This window comes from Coregonus clupeaformis, chromosome 12 (assembly GCF_020615455.1).
Source record: "Coregonus clupeaformis isolate EN_2021a chromosome 12, ASM2061545v1, whole genome shotgun sequence".
Taxonomy (NCBI): Eukaryota; Metazoa; Chordata; class Actinopteri; order Salmoniformes; family Salmonidae; genus Coregonus; species Coregonus clupeaformis.
Genome location: NC_059203.1, coordinates 45,173,483 through 45,196,396, shown reverse-complemented (window position 1 = coordinate 45,196,396; position 22,914 = coordinate 45,173,483). Strand labels below are relative to the sequence as shown.

The window sequence follows — 22,914 nt, the reverse complement described above, 5'->3', positions numbered from 1 at the left end:
TTAACTTAAGAAGGCACACCTCTTAATTTAAATGCATTCCAGGTGACTACCTCATGAAGCTGGTTGAGAGAATGCCAAGAGTGTGCAAATTTGTCATCAAGGCAAAGGGTGGCTATTTGAAGAATCTCAAAAATAAAATATATTTTGATTTGTTTAACATATGTTTTTGGTTACTACATGATTCCATATGTGTTATTTCATTTCATTATTCTACAATGTAGAAAATAGTAAAAAATAAAGAAAAACCCTTGAATGAGTAGGTGTTCTAAAACTTTTGAACGGTAGTGTATATACTGAAAATATAAACTCAACATGTAAAGTTTTGGTCCCATGTTTCATGAGCTGAAATAAAATATCCCAGAAATGTTCCATATGCACAAAAAGCTTATTTCTCTCAAATGTTGTGCACAAATTAGTTTACATCCCTGTTAGTGAACATGTCTTCTTTGCCAAGATAATCCATCCACCTGACAGGTGTGGCATATCAAGAAGCTGATTAAACATCATGCTCATTACACAAGTGCATCTTGTGCTGGGGACAATAAAAGGCCACTCTAAAATGTGCAGTTTTGTCACACAACACAATACTACTGATGTCTCAAGTTTTGAGTGAGTGTGCAATTGGCATGCTCCCTCAGAGAATTTGGCAGTACGTCCAAACGGCTTCACAACCGCAGACCACGTGTATGGCGTTGTGTGGGTGAGCGGTTTGCTGAGGTCAACGTTGTGAACAGAGTGCCCCATGGTGGAGGTGGGGTTATGGTATGGGCAGGAATAAGCTATAGACAACGAAGACGATTGCATTTTATCAGTGGCAATTTGAATGCACAGAGATACCATGACAAGATCCTGAGGCCCATTGTCGTGCCATTCATCCACCGCCATCATCTCATGTTTCAGCATGATAATGCACGGCCCCACGTCACAAGGATCTGTACACAATTCCTGGAAGCCTGTTTGGGATGCTCTGGATTTTCGTGTACAACAGTGTGTTCCAGTTCCCGCCAATAACCATCAACTTTGCAAAGCCATGGAAGAGCAGTGGGACAACATTCCACAGGCCACAATCAACAGCCTGATCAACTCTATGCGAAGGAGATGTGTCGCGCTGCATGAGGCAAATGGTCACACCAGATACTGACTGGTTTTCTGTTCCACACCCCTACTTTAATTTATTTCTCCATATTATGTCTATCTCTGATAAGCTACCCAGGAAAGGGCTAAGAATAGCCTATATTAATACATGTAGCCTTAGAAATAAGGTTCATGAAATCAAGAACTTGCTAACATCGGATAACATTCAAATACTGGCCATCTCTGAAATTCATAATTCCTTTGATGATACAGCAGTAGCAATACACGGAAATAACAGTCAGTATTTGGATAATATGTGTGCATTGCTTGATAGCGTGTGGATGTTAACAGAGAGGTCTATTTTCTGAGGTCTATTTTCTGGGTGACCTGACCATTGACTGGTTAGCATCTAGCTGTCCTCTCAAGAGGAAGCTTCTAACTGTGACTAATGCCTATAATATGACCCAGGGTATCACTGAACCAATTAGAGTGCATACCACTTGTTTTGATCATATCGTCACTCATGCTGCAGAGCTTTTAGGTTGGGCCTAAAGTAATTTGTAAGAGATCATACAAAATGTTTTCTCAGGACTATTTTGTTTAAGATGTAAAACATGTATGTTGGTCTGATGTGTATGAGGAAGTGAATCCAGATGCAGCACTGGAAGTGTTTGTAAAATGATTAATGCGCCTATTAAGAAATTAACTGTGAGAACTGTAAGAACCCTCTGGATTGATGATTAATTGAAAAATATTATGGAAATGTTATGTATGCGTGAGAGCACCAGCTGTTCCGGACGACTGTGTGATCACGCTCTCGATAGCCGATGTGAACAAGACCTTTAAACAGGTCAACATTCACAAAGCCGTGGGGCCAGACGGATTACCAGGACGTGTACTCAAAGCATACGCGGACCAACTGGCAAGTGTCTTCACTGACATTTTAAAACTCTCCATCACCGAGTCTGTAATACCTACATGTTCCAAGCGACCACCATAGTCCCTGTGCCCAAGGAAGCAAAAGTAACCTGCCTAAATTATTACCGCCCCGTAGTACTCACGTCGGTAGCCATGAAGTGCTTTGAAAGGCTGGTCATGGCTCACATCAACACCATCATCCCAGAAACCCTAGACCCACTCCAATTCGCACACCGCCCCAACAGATCCACAGATGTCGCAATTTCAATCGCACTCCACACTGCCCTCTCCCATCTCGACAAAAGGAACACCTATGTGAGAAAGCTGTTCATTGACTTCAGCTCAGCGTTCAACACCATAGTGCCCACAAAGCTCATCACTAAGCTAAGGACCCTGGGACTAAACACCTCCCTCTGCAACTGGATCCTGGACTTCCTGACGGGCCGCCCCCAGGTGCTAAGGAAAGGCAACAACACATCTGCCACGCTGATCCTCAACACTGGGGCCCCTTAGGGGTGTGTGCTTAGTCCACTCCTGTACTCCCTGTTCACCCACGACCGCGTGGCCAAACACGGCTCCAACACCATCATTAAGTTTGCTGACGACACAACAGTGGTAGGCCTGATCACCGACAACGATGAGACCTGGTAGTGTGGGTGGAGGTCAGAGACATGGCAGTGTGGTGCCAGGACAACAACCTCTCCCTCAATGTGATCAAGACAAAGGAGCTGATCGTGGACTACAGGAAAAGGCGGGCCGAACAGCCCCCCTATTAACATCAACGGGGCTGTAGTGGAGCAGGTTGAGAGTTTCAAGTTCCTTGGTGTCCACATCACCAACAAACGATCATGGTCAAACACACCAAGACAGTCGTGAAGAGGGCACAACAACACCTATTCCCCCTCAGGAGCCTGAAAAGATTTGGCATGGGTCCCCAGATCCTCAAAACGTTATACAGCTGCACCATTGAGAGCATCCTGACCGGTTGCATCACCGCCTTGTATGGCAACTGCTCGGCATCTGACCATAAGGCGCTACAGAGGGTAGTGCATACGTCTCAATACATCACTGGGGCCAAGCTTCCTGCCATCCAGGACCTATATACTAGACTGTGTCAGAGAAAATAATTGTCAAAGACTCCAGTCACCCAAGTCATAGACTGTTCTCTCTGCTATCGCACGGCAAGCAGTACCGGAGCGCCAAGTCTAGAACTAAAAGGCTCCTTATCAACTTCTACCCCCAAGCCATAAGACTGCTGAACAATTAATCAAATGGCCACCCGGACTATTTACATTGACACCTTCCCCCTCCCTTTGTTTTTACACTGCTGCTACTCGCTGTTTATTATCTATGCATAGTCACTTTACCCCTACCTACATGTACAAATTACCTCGACTGACCTGTACTGCCGCACATTGACTCGGTACCGGTACCCCCTGTATATTGCCTTGTTATTGTTATTTTATGGTGTTACTTTTTATTGATATTTTATTTTTTACTATAGTTTATTTAGTAAATATTTTCTTAACTCTTTCTTGAACTGCATTGTTGGTTAAGGACTTGTGAGCATTTCACAGTAAGGTCTAGACCTGTTGTATTCGGCGCATGTGAGAAATACGATTTGATTTGATTTGAAATTATGCGAAAGAGGTGGCAAATAAGTCAGGCTACTCAGTTGATTGGTTGACATACTGTAAATTGAGACATTTTGTGACTAAACTAAACAAAAAGAATAAGAAACTATATTACCAAACCAAGATAAATGACATAAAACACAATGGAAAAAAACTTTGGAATACCTTAAATTATATCATTGGCGGAAAACCCAATTAATCTCCATCGTTCATTGAAGTTGATGGGTCATTTATTTATTTTTAAAAACATTCGATGTTGCCAATAATTTCAATGACTATTTCACTAGTAAAGTGGAAAAACTCAGAAGTGAAATGACAACATTGAACAGTGAACCATCATATTTTTCTATAAAATATCTAATAACGAAAGAGAAGGATTGCTGTTTTGAATTTGGTCAATTTAGTGTGGGAGAGATGGAAAAACTATTGTTATCCATCAATAATGAAAAGCCACCAGATATAGACAACCTTGATGGGAAACTATTGAGAATGGTAGCAGACTGTATTGCCACCGCTATTTGCTATATCTTTAACCAAAGCCTAAAGGAGTGTGTGTCCACAGGTGTGGAAGGAAGCTAAAGTAATTCCACTGCCTAACCCTTTGATGTCTTTAACAGCCGTCCAATCAGTTTGCTGCCTGCTCTTAGTAAACTGATTGAGAGAATTGTGTTTGACCAAATACAATGCTATTTTTCAGAGAACAAGTTAACTACTGACTTTCAGCATGCATATAGAGAAGGGCACTCAACTTGTACTGCACTGACTCAGATGACAGATGATTGTTTAAAAGAAATGGATAAAAAGATGATAGTTGGAGCTGTATTGTTAGATTTCAGTGCAGCCTTTGATGTTATTGATAATAAATTGTTATTGAAGAAACTCACTTGCTATAGCTTTACATCACCTGCCATCACATGGTTGCAGAGTTATGTATCCAATAGAGCCCAGAGAGTGTTCTTCAATGGAAGCTTCTCTAACATCAGATAAGTACAGTGCGGAGTCCCTCAGGGCAGTTGCCTTGGGCTGTAACTCTTCTCTATTTTTACAAATGATTTGCCACTGGTCTTACATGAAGCTAGAATGACTATGTATGCGGATGATTCCACACTCTACATGTCAGCACCCGAAGCCAGTGAGCTCACTGAAATTCTAAATAAGGAGTTACAGTCAGTATCAGAATGGGTGATTTAATAATAAACTGGTCTTAACTACATCTAAAACTAAAACCATTGTATTTGGTTCAAAACATTCTCTAAGACCTAAACCTCAACTGGAGTTGTGTACAAAGGGTGTGACCATTGAGCAAGTTGAGGAAGCTAAACTCCTAGGTATAATATTGGATGGTTAATTATCATGGTCAAGTCAAATTGACCAAGTTGTTGTGAAGATGGGGAGGGGTATGTCTGTTATAAAAAGATGTTCTGCGTTTTTGACACAAAGATCAACTGTACAAGTTGTTCAGGCTCTGATCTTGTCCCATCTTGATTACTGTCTGGTAATATGGTCAGGTGCAGCAAAGAAAGACCTAACAAAGCTGCAGCTGGCTCAAAACTGAGCAGCAACATAGCTTTCCCATAACTGCACATACAGAACTAACATCAACAGCATGCATGCCAGTCTTTCCTGGTTGAGGGTTGACGAGAGATTAACTGCTTCTCCTAGTTTTTATGAGAAGTATTACTTTAATGAAAATTCCAGATTGTCTGCATAATCAAATAACATTCAGCTCAAACACCCACAAGACATGCCACCAGGAATTCACGGCAACGCACAGTATTATACAGAGCCATGATCGCATGGAACTCCCATCTCCAATTACTCAAGCAAACAGCAAAATTACCTTTAAAAAAATATTAAACAACATCTGTCACGATCGTCGTATTGAACAGACCAAGGCGCAGCGTGATGAACGAACATGTTTAACTTTATTATCTTTAGTGATAATAGAACACAATCAACAAAACAAGAAACGACTCGTGAAGTCCACGGTAACAATGACCGAACACGGAACAAAAACCCACAAACACAAAGGGAAAACAGACAGTTTAAATATGGCTCCCAATCAGAGACAACCAACGACAGCTGACACTCGTTGCCTCTAATTGGGAGTCACTCTAGCCAACATAGAAATAAACACAACAGAATGAACACACCCTGGCTCAACATCTAGAGTCCCAGAGCCAGGGTGTGACAGTACCCCCCCCCCTAAAGGCGCGGGACTGCGACCGCGCCTCAACTTGCAACAAAACAGGGAGGGCTGGGTGGGCATACCTCCTCGGCGGCGGTTCTGGCTCCGGCCTTGCCCACCACCCTCCAATAAACCCCCATAGCGCCTGGTCCAGTCTGGCCCCGCTGGCTGGAGCTGAACTGGACAGCAGGAGCGGTTAGCTTCAGCTCCATAGTGGAGAGTTGACCGGTACCTTACCAGGCACCGGTGACCCAGGCACAGGTTGTGCTGGACTGACGACGCGCACCCCCTGGCCTGGTGCGTGGAGGAGGAACGGGCCTTACCAGGCTGACGACGCGCACCTGGCCTGGTGCGTGAGGAGGAACGGGCCTTACCAGGCTGACGACTCGCACCCCTGGCTTGGTGCGTGGAGGAGGAACGGGCCTTACCAGGCTGACGACTCGTTACCCCTGGCTTGTGCATGGAGGAGGGACGGGCCTTACCAGGCTGACGCTCGCACCCCGGCTTGGTGCGTGGAGGAGGAACGGGCCTTACCAGGCTGGACGTCTCGCACCTGGCTTAGTGCAGTGGCAGGAACAGGCCGGGCCGGGCTGGCGACGCGCACCGTAGACTTGGTGCGAGTGGCAGAACAGGCCGGGCCGGCTGGCGACGCCGCACCGTATACTTGGTGCGAGTGGCAGGAACAGGCCGGGCCGGCTGGTGACGCGCACCAGATATACTTGGTGCGAGTGGCAGGAACAGGCCGGGCCGGGCTCGGCGACGCGCACCGTATACTTGGTGCGAGTGGCAGGAACCAGGCCGGGCCGGGCTGGCGACGCGCACCGTATACTTGGTGCGAGTGGCAGGAACAGGCCGGGCCGGGCTGGCGACGCGCACCGTAGACTTGGTGCGTGGAGCAGGGACAGGCCGGGCCGGGCTGGCGACGCGCACCGTAGACTTGGTGCGTGGAGCAGGGACAGGCCGGGCCGGGCTGGCGACGCGCACCGTAGACTTGGTGCGTGGAGCAGGGACAGGCCGGACTGGGCTGGCGACGCACCCCGTAGGCTTCGGTGCGTGGAGCAGGGACAGGCCGAACCGGGCTGTGGAGACGGATAGGAGACCTGGAGGAAGAGCGGCCACAACCCGTCCTGGCTGAATGCCTACCCTCACACACTCTGTGTGAGGCATCCGCACAGGACGTACAGGGCGGTGTACCCGTAACCTGGTGGCCTTCTGAATCCGCCCCTTTTCTGCCTCCGTCAGCCCCGTCGTCCATGCCGTGTGCCCCCCCCCTAAACATTTTCTGGGGTTGCCTCTCGCCTGTCCGACGTTGACACCTTTGGCGCCGCTGCTCCTCTCTACGGCGCGCCTCCACCGTCTCTTCCCACGGACGCCGATCCATCCCGGCCTGTATCTCCTTCCAAGTCCAGGATCCTTTCCCGTCCAATATCTCCTCCCATGTCCAGGCTGCCTGCTCCTGGACACGCTGCTTGGTCCTTGTATGGTGGGTTCTTCTGTCACGATCGTCGTATTGAACAGACCAAGGCGCAGCGTGATGAACGAACATGTTTAACTTTATTATCTTTAGTGATAATAGAACACAATCAACAAAACAAGAAATGACTCGTGAAGTCCACGGTAACAATGACCGAACACGGAACAAAAACCCACAAACACAAAGGGAAAACAGACAGTTTAAATATGGCTCCCAATCAGAGACAACCAACGACAGCTGACACTCGTTGCCTCTGATTGGGAGTCACTCTAGCCAACATAGAAATAAACACAACAGAATGAACACACCCTGGCTCAACATCTAGAGACCCAGAGCCAGGGTGTGACAACATCTAATGGAATGGCGGGGACTGTGAGGTGACACACAAACACACGCACACACAGACACAATCTAACACACACATTTTTTTGTTTTGTCTTTTTGAATTGTTTGTATATCATTGTATTTAAAATGTGTGTGACTGCTCTTGTCTGTCAGTTTATCAGTGTTTCGTTACTTGTCATGTTTTGTGTTTTTTTGTGGACCCCAGGAAGAATAGGTGCTGCCTCTGCAAAAGCTAATGGGGATAAACAAACAAATATCACAGATTCCCAAGGGGCTACAGAAAGCAATATCACATCGTAAGGATGTGAAAATCAAACGTCCTTTCATATATCTCCCAGGAAAGCAAAGCCACAGAAATTTGAGACAGTGAAAGTGGATGAGAGACAGATTTGTATGGTTACAGTAATTCTAAAGGCTTTGGCAGCCTCCTCCTTAGAGAAGAATGGAATTCCATTACACAGTTAAAGCTTCTGTACAGTTAATCAAATTTTTTCCACCTCAGACAGTCGTCGTCATTAGGGCTTTTTTTCTTTCCTAATGTTGCAGCCCAGTCCCAGAAATAAGTTGGAGGAGAACCAGTGGCGTCCCATTTCCCAGTAAGGTTAAGATGAAGAACTCCAACGCAGTCCTTGAAATTCCAAATTTCCAGCAGGAAGACACAGGGACGTACGAGTGTGTGGCAGAAAATAGCAGAGGCAAAAACGCTGCACGAGGTCGTATCTCCTTCCATGGTAAGTGATCCGTTTAAAGTCCAGAGAGACTTATGAGTCAATGTGCTGTTGTAATAGATATCCACATTTTTTAATGTAGGCTTGGAGTCGGAATACTGGCTGTGGCCTTGGTCGTCTGATAGAAAACCTGGCAGTTTAGAACGCTCAGTGAGATTAGCATAGTAATTGTGTGAAAAGATGGAATATTCATTCAATGCTGATATTATTTCAGTGGTCCATGATAACAATTCATTTTCAGTCTTGACTCAGTTGGCTTTTTTATTGTCATTATGTCCCTGACATTTGCATATTCCCTCTTTTCATAGCGAAACCCCATTGGCTCCAGACAATGATCGACGGGGCCCTGTCCATTGAGGAGAACCTGTTCTGGGAGTGTAAGGCTAACGGGAAGCCCAAGCCCTCCTACAGCTGGCTGAAGAATGGAGACAACCTAATGGCAGAGGTATGTATGGAGCCCTGGCAACCACCAGCTCTGAGCATGCAGAGCGTTCCTCCCCCCTTCACAGCACTGTGATGGATCCGATCTGAGGGACCTGTCCCACAGACACATCACATCAACATCTCCACCATAGTGTGCCGTGGTACAGGCTCTCTGAACAGCTGATGGGGTTAAAATTCAGGCTGAGCAAGACATCAGCAAAAAAAATCAGACCTGTCTTAGTGGCTTTTCCAACTGGATGGCCATGGAAAATAAATTGCTTATTAGTGTTCTACTGGTATTGTCAACATTGCTTTTTTTATTTTCATTGAAGCTGCAGGTCAGCATTTGTTAGCCCCAATCTGAGCATACATACTGCAACAGAGGGCTATAAAATGTATTTTCTTCTCGTCTCTTGCTCTCTTCGTCTCTTCATAGTGTACAAGTAATTGCATTTACGCCTGTGGACATATTCGACTGCTCCAGCAATACGTATGCAGATCTGTCTGCTTTCTCATCCACAGGGCCGGGTACAAATTGAAAACGGGGCTCTCTCCATAGCAGCATTAAACCTGTCAGACACCGGGATGTATCAGTGTGTGGCGGAAAACAAACATGGCATTATTTATTCCAGCGCTGAGCTAATGGTGTTAGGTAAGATTGCTTTCCTCTCCGCTTTTTATGTGTGTCTATCTTGCTGTCTGTTTGATCATATTCTTAAAGGTAAAACTAGCATCCTGCGATTGCCCTTTTCAAAAATCACTCTGCTGCCTCATTTAATGCCACTTCGGCTCCAAAGAAGAAAATATGAATCTGATGGAGTGTCTCATTTTAGTTTCAATCATTATATTGATTTTGATACTACAAATACGTTGCATAGTGGCATCAGAGGGCTTTCTCATGTAGATTACATATCGATTTATTTGGAGAGCTTTGATGAGTTCTATCTGACCTACTGGATGAGAAATCCAATTCTGTCTTGATATTTAATGACACTGGGGGTCTCCGATGATGGCTGACAAATGTGATGATGACAGATGAAGCCCAAAGTTTAGAGAATCCCATACTGTGTAGTGAGGACTGGTCTTTAGGGGGGCTATGGCTTCATTGCTGAAGCCTTGGAGCAGATCCTATGGAGATCGTGGCTTTTATGCCAGAGGGTAGGGGAAGGAGGGAGGGAATGAGAGTCAATCTCAGCTCAGCTCAGCACAGTTGATCTGGGAGTTGGTTCAAGTTGTCTTCTTCACGTTTTTCACCCCCTGTGTCTTCTCTAGCATCACCTCCCAGTTTCTCCAAGAATCCACTGAAGGCCCTGCTAAAAGCTTGCTCAGGCAGTAACGTGGCTTTGGAGTGCAAGCCCCAAGCCTCGCCCCGGGCAATTAGCCTGTGGAAGAAAGGCAATGAGATCCTGCAGAGAAACGAAAGGTAGTATGGAACCCAGGATGAATTCTCTTCCATTCACAAAGTGTAGTTATGTGTTATTATAATATTTGCATGTGTGGATGAATAGGAGGACAGGCAAATGAGAAGAAAACAAAGCCCTGCAAAAATGTATATATACAGTAGATAGTCAATGTAGTATGCAGCGTTTGTGCATATTGAATGGTTAGTATATGCGAAGACTTACATTTCAGTCATTCAGTCTTATTATGTTCAAATACAAAAATGCACATGCAGATAACAATCGCTTGAATGACAAGCCTGGGTGGAATGATTGACATTAGGACACCAATCTTCATAGGAAATGGAAAAATGCAAAGTCCATTTTCTAAAATTACAGTTGGGCTTTCCTCTGTTGGAATAGAAGGAAACATGTAAATGGTGTTGAAATGAAGGTGATGATGCATCCTAGCACTTGGACTGGATTTAGACACGGCACTTCTGTTCTCTACCCAAGCAAAAGCTCTGAATCTCTGTTACTCATCCCCCAGGATTACTCTGCTTCCCAACGGGACACTGAAGATTGCTAATGTGACCAGGAGGGATGCGGGAAGCTACACGTGCATCGCTAAGAATCAGTTTGGGACTGCAAGCACCACTGGAAGGCTGTTCATCACAGGTGAGCTATCATAACATATTCTCCCAATAAGCCCTGAGCCATCGCCCCAAAACTAGGGTATATCGACAGATTTTTCATCTTGCAGGCTCGGGTATTCAAACCAGCAACATTTCGGATACTGGCCTAATGCTCTAACCACTAGGCTACCTGCAGCCCACACTTCAAAAAGCTTCAATGAAGCTACAAAACTGTCAGTATTCAACCTTAACGTGACAACAATACAACAGAACAGATTAACATGAATTACATTTACTTTCACAGGTGGGCAAAAATAACTATCTGAAACCCACACCCCTACTAAGCCACGCCTCCAGTTTTCTGATCTGACCCACTGGGTCATATCTCAATTACCCAGCATTATTAACCCAGCATCAACAACCCAATCTTACTCTTCTTAAAGAAAACAACCTAATTAAGTGGCCCAATGCCTGCAACCCAGTAGTTGGGTCATCCAAACAACCCAGCATTTTTTTGAGTGTACTGTCTGATATTTGTATGTACTTACTTGTGCTGATAATCGTACTAATAATTCCAGCCTAACACCTAATGAAAGTGATCGTTACTATTTTGTCTGTACAACTTAACACGGTCAAGGTTGTTATTTTCTAATTAAAGCAATTGAAATGGTGCTTAAATAGGCAAGAAGTTATTGTACTGCAATTAAGTAAAGGTAATTACTTATGGATGCGGAGACTTAACGTGTTGATGCAGTTATCTGGTACATGTGTTGTAAACGTCTGTCTCCACCTCCCTTGTTTTTCTCAATCGCTAATTTAAAGTTTTACGCCAACAGCTGATCCCTTTAATCTAATGGAATTTAATTATCCTGACCTTTCTCTTACAAGGCTCCCATACTCCACTGCATCCAATTCTCTACAGCCACCATTGGGAATGCATTCTGCTTGCATAATCCTACTTCAAACATTTCCCCCCAAGTTGACCATGCAAATACGAAGTGTCAACCAGATTTTTTTTTAAAGTTAAGTGCTAGAACCAAGACACATGTAGCTATGATGATCCTTGTCGTAGTGATAGTATGATATAGTTATAATCTAAACACTAGGGTTGTTTGAGCGTAATGGTTCCCACCCAGAGAGTATTAAGATGCATACTAAGCTGTCATTGTCTGGACAGAGCCCACCAGAATCACCCAGAGGCCTGCTAACATGGAGATCATTGTTGGCGAGAGTATTGTGCTGCCCTGCCAGACAGCCAGCGATCCAGCCCTGGATGTCTCTTTCTCCTGGGCCTTCAACGGGCAGCTCATAGACTTCCACGGGGACGCTGACCATTTCGACAGAGTAGGAGGGGTGAGTCATCAGGAGCAGTGGACAACTGCTGTGAGGCTATTCTAGGATTAATTGTTTCACACAGTGTGGCAGACTGCAAAATAATATGCTTCGTTTGGAAACTCTGTATAATCTCTGTGTAATAGGTTAGCTACTTCCTAAAAACCTCTAAAAGCCCTACCTTCACACTGTAGGCTACTTTATTAAACGTGTATACAAGAAAAGTACTAATGAAGCATGTGTTGGGATCAAATCTTAGCAGCAGTTTTAGCATTGAAGCGAAGCTTCAATAGGCTGTATTTAACTTCCATTGCTTGAAGTTATATTTCCTATTTTTCAATGACTCTTCCATTTACCTTTTAACTCCCTGTCTATCGGACAGCCCATAAGAATTGCGATCTTATTCGTAAGACAATATAAAGGTGAAAGCCACAGTATTTCATAGGAGATCCTACTAATCTTTAAGCTGTTTCAATGGTAGAAGAAGCCTGATGAATTAAAAGTCTTTATACTTTTCATCCCTCAAACTTCTAATTTCTCCACCTCAAGGGAGATCATTTTGTTATCATCTCTCTTTGCCGTAATTGAATTTGCATACCTATTTATGAGTCTTGTGCCCTGAAATAATTTGTAATGAGTTGGCTGGCATTAACCAAGGGCAAGCCTTGGCACCAGTAAAATGTTCATTTGAATTCCTCATGCCTTCAATTAACGATAAGAGACTACTCTTTGTCTAAAATATGTGTTCCTTTTGATAGACGAGCACAGTCATTTGTTCTGCGCTCGTCTCTGCCAAATTGTTTTAGAGAATCATTTATCACTGTTTTATGGATCCATTATTCACCCATGGTTCATTGTACGGATATAGCTGAATAAACTAAATTCATGGATCAAAGTTTACGTTGATATCAGAGTTGAACCCCTCCCACGTTGTGGTCATGCTAAGTTCACTCCTGCGTGGATAGACAAATGGCAATTACAAATGACATTGACATGTGGACACACAAATAATGAGATACAGTTTTCACATATTCCATATCCCCATGCCCAGGGAGATTACCAGCTCCTCTCAACAGCGTCTGATGAATTAATTAACATAATTAAGCCAGATCTGCCTCATAGCTTCCTGCCTGGCAAGGCATGGAATTTAACCCCTCGCTCTCCAGTCAGACAGCTGCTGGCTGGCATGTCAGAGGCAGACATGGCATGAGCATGTTAGCCTGTCAGAAGAGAGGAGTGCCATGCCGTCCCTCAGCCACACATAAGTGCCGCTCTGCTCTGCTTTGTCTTTGCCCCCGAGAGGTGAGGATCCTCGGGGCGTTCATGCCCAATTGCAACCGAGCCTAGCCGAGCTGTGGTCACTGCCCAGTGAGTTGATGAAATTTGGCGTAGCTTGAGTGTGTCTAACCTGCTTAGCCCTTAGGTGAATCCTCTCCAGACAAACACACTCTATTTTAAAAGGAGTCCTGAAGGATGACATGCCATGTATGTGTGACAGACCACTTCACTAAGTGAACATTGGCTCTGGATTTTTAGAATATGAGTCCCACTCCCCGGATAGAGTGATGGGTAGCATTGCTATGTGCCTAATAGTTAACTGCATATAAAGATGTTCCCATATCACTCACTTTAAAATATGAAGACATTTAAATGTGATAGCTCTTCCACATTGACTTCTGTAACTGTACTTAAGCCTCCATGGCAGATGGGAAGATTAACTGAAGCTATTTCATCCCCTCACTCCTCTTTAGGTTTTTCAATAGTTTATCAGCTTTAGTTTCCCCATGGCGTGAAAGAGCATACTGTTTTATTTAGAACAATATTAGCTCTTAGTCTGTAAGTCGTACTAATTTCTCATCCCTGCTTATGTAATTCTTGAATAATTAGGATCATCTTGCCAATTAGCCGTTGTGTGTTTGTTTTGGTGGTCCTGTGCGAGGCTGAGTAGGGGAGCATGCAGTGCCTGAAGGATAGCCAACAGGACTGTTTGTTTAGAACACAGCTCACGTTCTTGCTGGTTTCCGTGTGTCACAAGACTCTGTGACCTGAGGGGACCACATGCAGCTCCATGCACAGAGCTTTCTCAATTTTAAAGCTACAGTCACACTTGGAAAGAAAAAGAAGGTAGTTGCACATGCTATTGCTCCAATGTAATACATGTATTTATTAATCAACCTACAGTAGGATCACACATGCAGTTGCTCAGAGAGAATTATGAAACAGTTCAGAGTGTATTTCCTTTTTATTTCTTGATCTTACACCAGCTTTTCTTGTGTGTTATTGTTTTCCCTTGTAGAGCATCTCAGGAGATATGATGATTCGTAACATCCAGCTGAATCACGGGGGAAAGTATGTCTGTGTTATCAACACCGACGTGGAAAGCTTGTCTGCTTCAGCCATCTTGGTTGTGAAAGGTAAGAGAACCAACTGTTAAGGTTGTAAGGGTGCCTCTATGGAATTCATGTTCAGTTCACTCTGGCTATGAATGATGATAATAATAATAATATGCCATTTAGCAGGCTATGAGATTCACATTTGTACAGGGACTTATTTCTCAGAAGTGATTACATTTTAGCTTCTTTAGAAAAGTTTGAGTGTCAAAATACAATATAGTTCTGGCTGTGAATGTTTGATCTTAGAGCTTGCAATATAAAGTATTGTAAGCACTTTGACAGAATTAAAATTAATGCAATAAATTGGTGCTGAAATTGCAATCTAGATGGCATACTTAATGTTATTAGTCTGGGTACCAGTCTGTTTAGCTTACATTCCAGTCATTGTACTCCATGTCATGTGCTCAAAATGTGGCACATGCCATGCATGGAGTACAAGCAGTGGAATGTAATCTAAACAGACTGGCAACCAGACTATAATTTTATAGGCCTATGTGAGTAATAATGGTTAATAAAACTTGCTGCCAAGCTACCTATGTGGCGGCAGGTAGCCTAGCGGTTAAGAGCATTGGGCCAGTAACCGAAAGGTCGCTGGTGCGAATCCCGAGCCGACTAGGTGAAAAATATGTCGATGTACCCTTGAGCAAGGCACTTAACCCTAATTGCTCCTGTAAGTCACTCTGGATAAGAGCATCTGCTAAATGTCAAATATAACCATAATGCCAAATAGGACGATGTATTCAGTTTGGTGAGAACTCTGCAGACATAATGATCTTACACATATTGTTTTTACATTTCATGACATGACATGGTATACAAATGTAACAATGGAAGGTGTTGGTGTAATGAGAACATTGCATTTTTATGACATGTTTTTGAAAGACAATATTTGGCATTGCTAAATTAAAAAATGGCACGCAATGTGACACTGGTACATTTGTGACTGCAGCTTCCACAGCGGTAGTTGATATGTGTTAGGCGCAGTGTATCATATCTCATCATTGTAGCATATCTCTAGTGATTTACATTGGCATACATTGCATGCCCATAACACCCTGTAATAGCTGTCCCGGGTGTTTTGGAAAGCCATTGTTTGTTACAGAGAATGGTTTTAATTGACTCATTTACACATTGACAAAAAACATAGAAGCATCTGTATAATGAAACAGTAGAGCGAACAACATCATCTTTGGAGCATATATGTGACCCACCACCTGGATTTGGTCCTATGTAGCAACATTTTTAATGATATTTTTTACATTGGATAAAAGTAGACACTCAGAGCTCGAAAATGTTATATCATAAACTGCAGTTACAGAACAATGTGAAAGTAATTCTGCTTTGAAAGTGGATAAACTTGTAACCACACTTTTGAGAAAATGGCCCATTAATTTCTTTATACACCTACTGGAGAGTTCTTCTTTGTCTACACCCATTCAACATCATTCACACCCTCTTAAGCCTTAGCCCCACCTATCTCTTTAAGGATTCACATGTGAGGGCATATGCTAAACAGAGTGAGTAGTGTAGTAAACAACCGAAGATTTCAAGACTAAAAGTGGTGAAAGTAGTAGCCTACAATAAGGAAACTCCAGGTAAAAATACACTAACTAGTACTTGGCCTATATCCTAATCTGACTTTGGTGCAGGTCATGTTGTTCTTCACATTGCCTTCTATGGTAAACACACACTATACAGTGAGGGAAAAAAGTATTTGATCCCCTGCTGATTTTGTACGTTTGACCACTGACAAAGACATGAACAGTCTATAATTTTAATGATAGGTTTATTTGAACAGTGAGAGACAGAATAACAACAAAAAAATCCAGAAAAATGCATGTAAAAATTTTTTATAAATTGATTTGCATTTTATTGAGGGAAATAAGTATTTGACCCCCTCTCAATCAGAAAGATTTCTGGCTCCCAGGTGTCTTTTATACAGGTAACGAGCTGAGATTAGGAGCACACTCTTAAAGGGAGTGCTCCTAATCTCAATTTGTTACCTGTATAAAAGACACCTGTCCACAGAAGCAATCAATCAATCAGATTCCAAACTCTCCACCATGGCCAAGACCAAAGAGCTCTCCAAGGATGTCAGGGACAAGATTGTAGACCTACACAAGGCTGGAATAGGCTTCAAGACCATCGCCAAGCAGCTTGGTGAGAAGGTGACAACAGTTGGTGCGATTATTCGCAAATGGAAGAAACACAAAATAACTGTCAATCTCCCTCGGCCTGGGGCTCCATGCAAGATCTCACCTCGTGGAGTTGCAATGATCATGAGAATGGTGAGGAATCAGCCCAGATCTACAAGGGAGGATCTTGTCAATGATCTCAAGGCAGCTGGGACCATAATCACCAAGAAAACAATTGGTAACACACTACGCCGTGAAGGACTGAAATCCTGCAGCGCCCGCAAGGTCCCCCTGCTCAAGAAAGCACATATACAGGCCCGTCTGAAGCTTGCCAATGAACATCTGAATGATTCAGAGGAGAACTGGGTGAAAGTGTTGTGGTCAGATGAGACCAAAATCGAGCTCTTTGCCATCAACTCAACTCGCCATGTTTGGAGGAGGAGGAATGCTGCCTATGACCCCAAGAACTCCATCCCCACCGTCAAACATGGAGGTGGAAACATTATGCTTTGGGGGTGTTTTTCTGCTAAGGGGACAGGACAACTTCACCGCATCAAAGGGACGATGGACGGGGCCATGTACCGTCAAATATTGGGTGAGAACCTCCTTCCCTCAGCCAGGGCATTGAACATGGGTCGTGGATGGGTATTCCAGCATGACAATGACCCAAAATACACGGCCAAGGCAACAAAGGAGTGGCTCAAGAAGAAGCACATTAAGGTCCTGGAGTGGCCTAGCCAGTCTCCAGACCTTAATCCCATAGAAAATCTGTGGAGGGAGCTGAAGGTTCGAGTTGCCAAACGTCAGCCTCAAAACCTTAATGACGTGGAGAAGATCTGCAAAGAGGAGTGGGACAAAATCCCTCCTGAGATGTGTGCAAACCTGGAGACCTCTCTGATTGCCAACAAGGGTTTTGCCACCAAGTACTAAGTCATGTTTTGCAGAGGGGTCAAATACTTATTTCCCTCATTAAAATGCAAATCAATTTATAACATTTTTGACATGCATTTTTCTGGATTTTTTTGTTGTTATTCTGTCTCTCACTGTTCAAATAAACCTACCATTAAAATTATAGACTGGTCATGTCTTTGTCAGTGGGCAAACGTACAAAATCTGCAGGGGATTAAATAACTTTTTTCCCTCACTGTATCAAATAAAATGTATTTTTCACATGCACAGGATACAGAAGGTGTAAACGGTACAGTGAAATGGTTACTTGCATAGTAGCAATATCAAAAGCAGAAAGTATAATTATTAAATAACGCTTACCCAGACACACTTGTATAAATTGATAGGTCATGTGAAATAAATAATATAACCACCCCCCAGCTACATCTAGCTAAGTGGATGGGTCACTATTGTCTAGACATGTACACATGTTCATGAAATACAATAGATCACCCCCAGACACACCTGGCTAACTTGATCAGTCATGTAATCATCAGGTGTAGTGGAGTCTTTTTTTTTTTTACATGTAGCTAGATAGCTAGCTAGATAAACAATGAACCTGCATAATCCCAAATTATACTACTAGCAATACAAACATTGTCATAGCTGTAGTATGAATCTGCAGGTAGCTAAAGCTGTCATCAAGGCAAAGTGTGGCTATTTGAAGAATCTCAAATATAAAATATATTTTGATTTGTTTAAGACCTTTTTGGTTACTCCATGATTCCATGTGTGTTATTTCATAGTTTTGATGTCTTCACTATTATTCTACAATGTAAGAAATAGTAAAAATAAAGAAAAACCCTTGAATGAGTAGGTGTGTCCAAACTTTTGACTGGTACTGTATGTGTTCAAATGCCTCTCATGTGAAGTAGTGACGTGCGACAAATGCCTAGCTTCCTGAAACGAGTCACATATATTCTGTGCTTCTCAATCATGCTGTATCTCTCTCACTCACTGTCTCTCTCTCACTCACTGTCTATCGCTCACTCAATATCTCTCTGTCTCACTCACTGTATCTATGTGTCACTCACTAACTATCTCTCTCTCAATCTCTATCTCTCTTTCTCTTGCGCTTTCTCTCTTCACAAATTGTCCCCTCCCATGTCCCTGTTCGGTGTTAGTGATCCTGTGTTCTTAATCACTTCTCAGCCTCACATATCACACGTCTGAATTAAAGGCTTCTGTGAAGCCGGACCAAGGACACAGCCCTTAATTAGATGGAGTGTGATGGCCTTGATATGTAATGGGACAGCAGTAAAGGCAAGAGCATAATGAGTTGGGAATGGGGGGGTGGTGGTGTGAGGGTGTTGTGGAGGCTCACTTTGCTAATTGTCTGATTGAGTCAGGTCCCCCCGGGCCCCCGGACACTGTAGTGGTGGAGGAGATCACAGATAGCACGGCCCAGCTCTCCTGGAAACCTGGTAGGGACAACGGCAGCCCTATCACCGGCTACATCATCCAGGTCAGGACACCCTTCACTGTGGGCTGGCAAGCTGTGGACACAGGTAGCTAATACACCTAGCATACAGTACGAACAGAGCACACCTTAGCCATGCTTATGTATATGGTAATGTTGAACGCTCTCCTTTCCACTTCCAGTTCCTGAGGAGATCAATGGCAACACGTTGACAGCCACTGTAGTGGGTCTGAATGCCTGGGTGGAGTATGAGTTCCGGGTGGTGGCCCGCAACAGTGTGGGCATGGGAGAGCCTAGTCCAGCCTCAGCCAAGACCAGGACAGAGGATGCCAGTGAGTTTCACTCCTCTACTCTCTCTAGAATACATATGCAGACACACACACAAACACACACACAAAGTGAAATACACAGACCCCTGACATCTAACATTAAATGCTGCTTGAACCAGTTGCTGATGTGACAGATTAAATGTGATGGACCATTTACTTTGGGTAAATACACATCAGGATGCACATGAGTGGTCCGCAAATCTTTTGTGCAGTGCTATGCACAAAACAGTTGTCAAGTAAAATTGTGTTTTCTGACTATTAAACTTAACAGCTAAATAAAAAAATAAGTTGTTTATTCATTGTGACACTTGGTATTTGAGTAGGACGATATACTCCAAAACATGTCGGGTCGCTAGTATCAAGGGAGAATCAAATCACATTTTATTTGTCACATGCGCCGTATACAACAGGTGTAGACCTTACAGTAAAATGCTTACTTACAAGCCCTTAAGCAACAATGTCGTTTTAAGAAAGAATACCAAAAGAAATCACAAACAAATACAATATAAAAGAATATGAAATAAAAATAACAAATAAGTTGTGGAGTGTAAAATAAAAAACAATATTGTGAATGCATTTTAAAACTGTGTCATGAGGCTAGACTTATAAACCTGTAGTTCAGCTATGTTAACTGCCTTATTTTTTTTTTATTGTATTTTTTAAAACTTTATTTAACAACCTCCTTATAATTGTTCTCCTTTGGGCTTTGTCTTACAGTGCCTGATGCAGCTCCCACTGATGTTGGAGGCGGAGGCGGCACAAAATCTGAATTAGTGATAACTTGGGAGGTAAGTCATCCGTCAGGTTTTACTGTTCTCTCCATAGCCTGGTAATGGTTTTGCTTAATTGTGCAGAATTGAATGGAGCAATTTTATGATCTACACTAGAGCCAGCCCCTCCCTTCTGGGGTCTGGCCTCGGAGTGCCATTTCTCCATCCCAACGTGATTCAACTCAGGGAAAGAGATTGTTTCTTTGAAGCCCACTTCATCCACAATGATGTACCAATGCAGGGAGAAAAGGATCTGTGGGTTGTGGTGTAGGGGGGAAAACACTGCATCTAATCATTGCAGCTCATGTTGAAGCCGTCTTTGGCGGGTGCTTGAGGACAAAGGCAGGGGTGTCAGTGTCTTTGTCTGTATGCGTTTTAATATCACTATAGTTTTGTGTTTCGCTCCCAGCCCGTGCCTGAGGAACTGCAGAATGGAGAGGGCTTTGGTTACATCATCGCCTTCCGGCCGCTGGGTGCTGTCACTTGGACGCGAGCGGTCATCTCCACGCCTGGGGTGGCCCGATACGTCTTCCGCAACGACACCATCCCGGCCTTCTCGCCGTTCGATGTGAAGGTTGGGGCATACAACAACCGCGGGGAGGGGCCCTTCAGTTCCATAGCCACAGTGTTCTCCGCAGAGGAAGGTAAAGGCGATGGCAGCCAGGGGAATCACGCTCAAACAGCCCTTCATCTTTTTTATTCTGGTGGCATGACCTTGAATAGTAATCATGAAATAAGTTGGTTCAGACACTTTTCCCCCTCTCAAGCTGGGAGTTTCAACTTGATATTAGTTTCCTTCTATGGTAAACACACACTATATCAAATAAAATGTATTTGTCACATGCACAGGATACAGAAGGTGTAAACAGTACAGTGAAATGGTTACTTGCATAGTAGCAATATCAAAAACAGAAAGTATAATTATTAAATGACGCTTACCCAGACACACTTGTATAAATTGATGGGTCATGTGAAATAAATGCTATAACCACCCCCCAGCCACATCTAGCTAAGTGGATGGGTTGCTATTGTCTAGACATGTACAAATGTTCATGAAATACAATAGATCACCCCCAGACACACCTGGCTAACTTGATTAGTCATGTAATCATCAGGTGTAGTGGAGTCTTTTATTTAGACATGTAGCTAGATAGCTAGCTAGCTAAACAATGAACCTGCATAATCCCAATTTATACTACTAGCAATACAAACATTGTCATAGCTGTAGTATGAATCTGCAGGTAGCTAAAGCTGTCATCAAGGCAAAGAAGAATCTCAATCTTTTTTATTCTGGAGGCACGACCTTGAATAGTAATCATGAAATAAGTTGGTTCAGACACTTTTCCCCCTCTCAAGCTGGGAGTTTCAACTTGATATTAGTTATTGTTATTGCAGAGGTAGATTACAGGAAATCCTAGCTGACACTTACTACACTGGGCTGTCAGTGAGGGACTGTGTTAATTGAATTTGCCGTGAAGATAGTCTTCCCTTATGTCAGTCACAGATCCCATTAAAAACCAAGCCCAAGCAATATAGCTCTCTCCAGTGAAACTACAGGTCTATTCTCTGCCTGCTTCTGCTTCCTATTAGTGTGTTTGATGGTGTTGCGTGAGAGGTTCTCACCTGCTCTCTATCTCTACAGTCCCAAGTGAGGCTCCTAAGAGGGTTTGGGGCAGGAGTGTGTCTGCAGCTCAAATTGAAGTGATCTGGGAAGCCCTCCCCGCCACCCCTGAAAGAGTGCTTGGTTATGAGGTAGGATTCTCTCAATTTGCTCAATAAAACAACACATAGGCCGTGTCCGAATAACCATTCTTGCATTCTAATTAGTAGGCATTTAAGGTATGCGAAAATAAAATGGTTTAAATTATATTTATTCCGATAATCAAGTATGCTTTAAATGCCAGGTTATACTCATTTTGGCTTTTCATTTAGTAGAATTTGCTGCACACTTTTGAGGAAGAGAATCGTCTTTCCAGACTCAACAGCTGATAATGAGATAAGATGACGCACTATACCAAATTAACAAATGGTGGAAATTAAAAGACGTATTCTCGGGATGAGCCTTGTATGTTGATATTTGTTGCTTACTGCATTTGTTTTTACGAAACAGTATGTTCTAAATAGTATGTAGTATGAATAGTACACAGTACAGTGAGGGAAAAATGTATTTTATCCCCTGCTGATTTTGTACGTTTGCCCACTGACAAAGAAATGATCAGTCTATAATTTTAATGGTAGGTTTATTTGAACAGTGAGAGACAGAATAACAACAAAAAAATCCAGAAAAACGCATGTCAAAAATGTTATAAATTGATTTGCATTTTAATGAGGGAAATAACTATTTGACCCCTCTCAATCAGAAAGATTTCTGGCTCCCAGGTGTCTTTTATACAGGTAACAAGCTGAGATTAGGAGCACACTCTTAAAGGGAGTGCTCCTAATCTCATCTTGTTACCTGTATAAAAGACACCTGTCCACAGAAGCAATCAATCAATCAGATTCCAAACTCTCCACCATGGCCAAGACCAAAGAGCTCTCCAAGGATGTCAGGGACAAGATTGTAGACCTACACAAGGCTGGAATGGGCTACAAGACCATCGCCAAGCAGCTTGGTGAGAAGGTGACAACAGTTGGTGTGATTATTCGCAAATGGAAGAAACAAAAAAGAACTGTCAATCTCCCTCGGCCTGGGGCTCCATGCAAGATCTCACCTCGTGGAGTTGCAATGATCATGAGAACGGTGAGGAATCAGCCCAAAACTACACGGGAGGATCTTGTCAATGATCTCA

The 22,914-nt window shown here is 43.4% G+C and overlaps 1 protein-coding gene across 1 annotated transcript in view; it reads left to right on the top strand.

Moving 5' to 3' along the window:
- Nucleotides 1–22,914, top strand: part of LOC121578280 (contactin-3) — an 83,811-nt gene that overhangs the window by 48,742 nt on the left and 12,155 nt on the right. The window contains exons 8-19 of the mRNA XM_041892537.2: nt 8,180–8,364; nt 8,670–8,806; nt 9,307–9,436; nt 10,057–10,207; nt 10,714–10,841; nt 11,976–12,151; nt 14,427–14,544; nt 18,956–19,114; nt 19,209–19,358; nt 20,073–20,143; nt 20,535–20,769; nt 21,768–21,877. Of these exons, the coding sequence (XP_041748471.2) occupies nt 8,180–8,364; nt 8,670–8,806; nt 9,307–9,436; nt 10,057–10,207; nt 10,714–10,841; nt 11,976–12,151; nt 14,427–14,544; nt 18,956–19,114; nt 19,209–19,358; nt 20,073–20,143; nt 20,535–20,769; nt 21,768–21,877 (1,750 nt within the window). The remainder of the gene's footprint in view (nt 1–8,179; nt 8,365–8,669; nt 8,807–9,306; nt 9,437–10,056; nt 10,208–10,713; nt 10,842–11,975; nt 12,152–14,426; nt 14,545–18,955; nt 19,115–19,208; nt 19,359–20,072; nt 20,144–20,534; nt 20,770–21,767; nt 21,878–22,914) is intronic.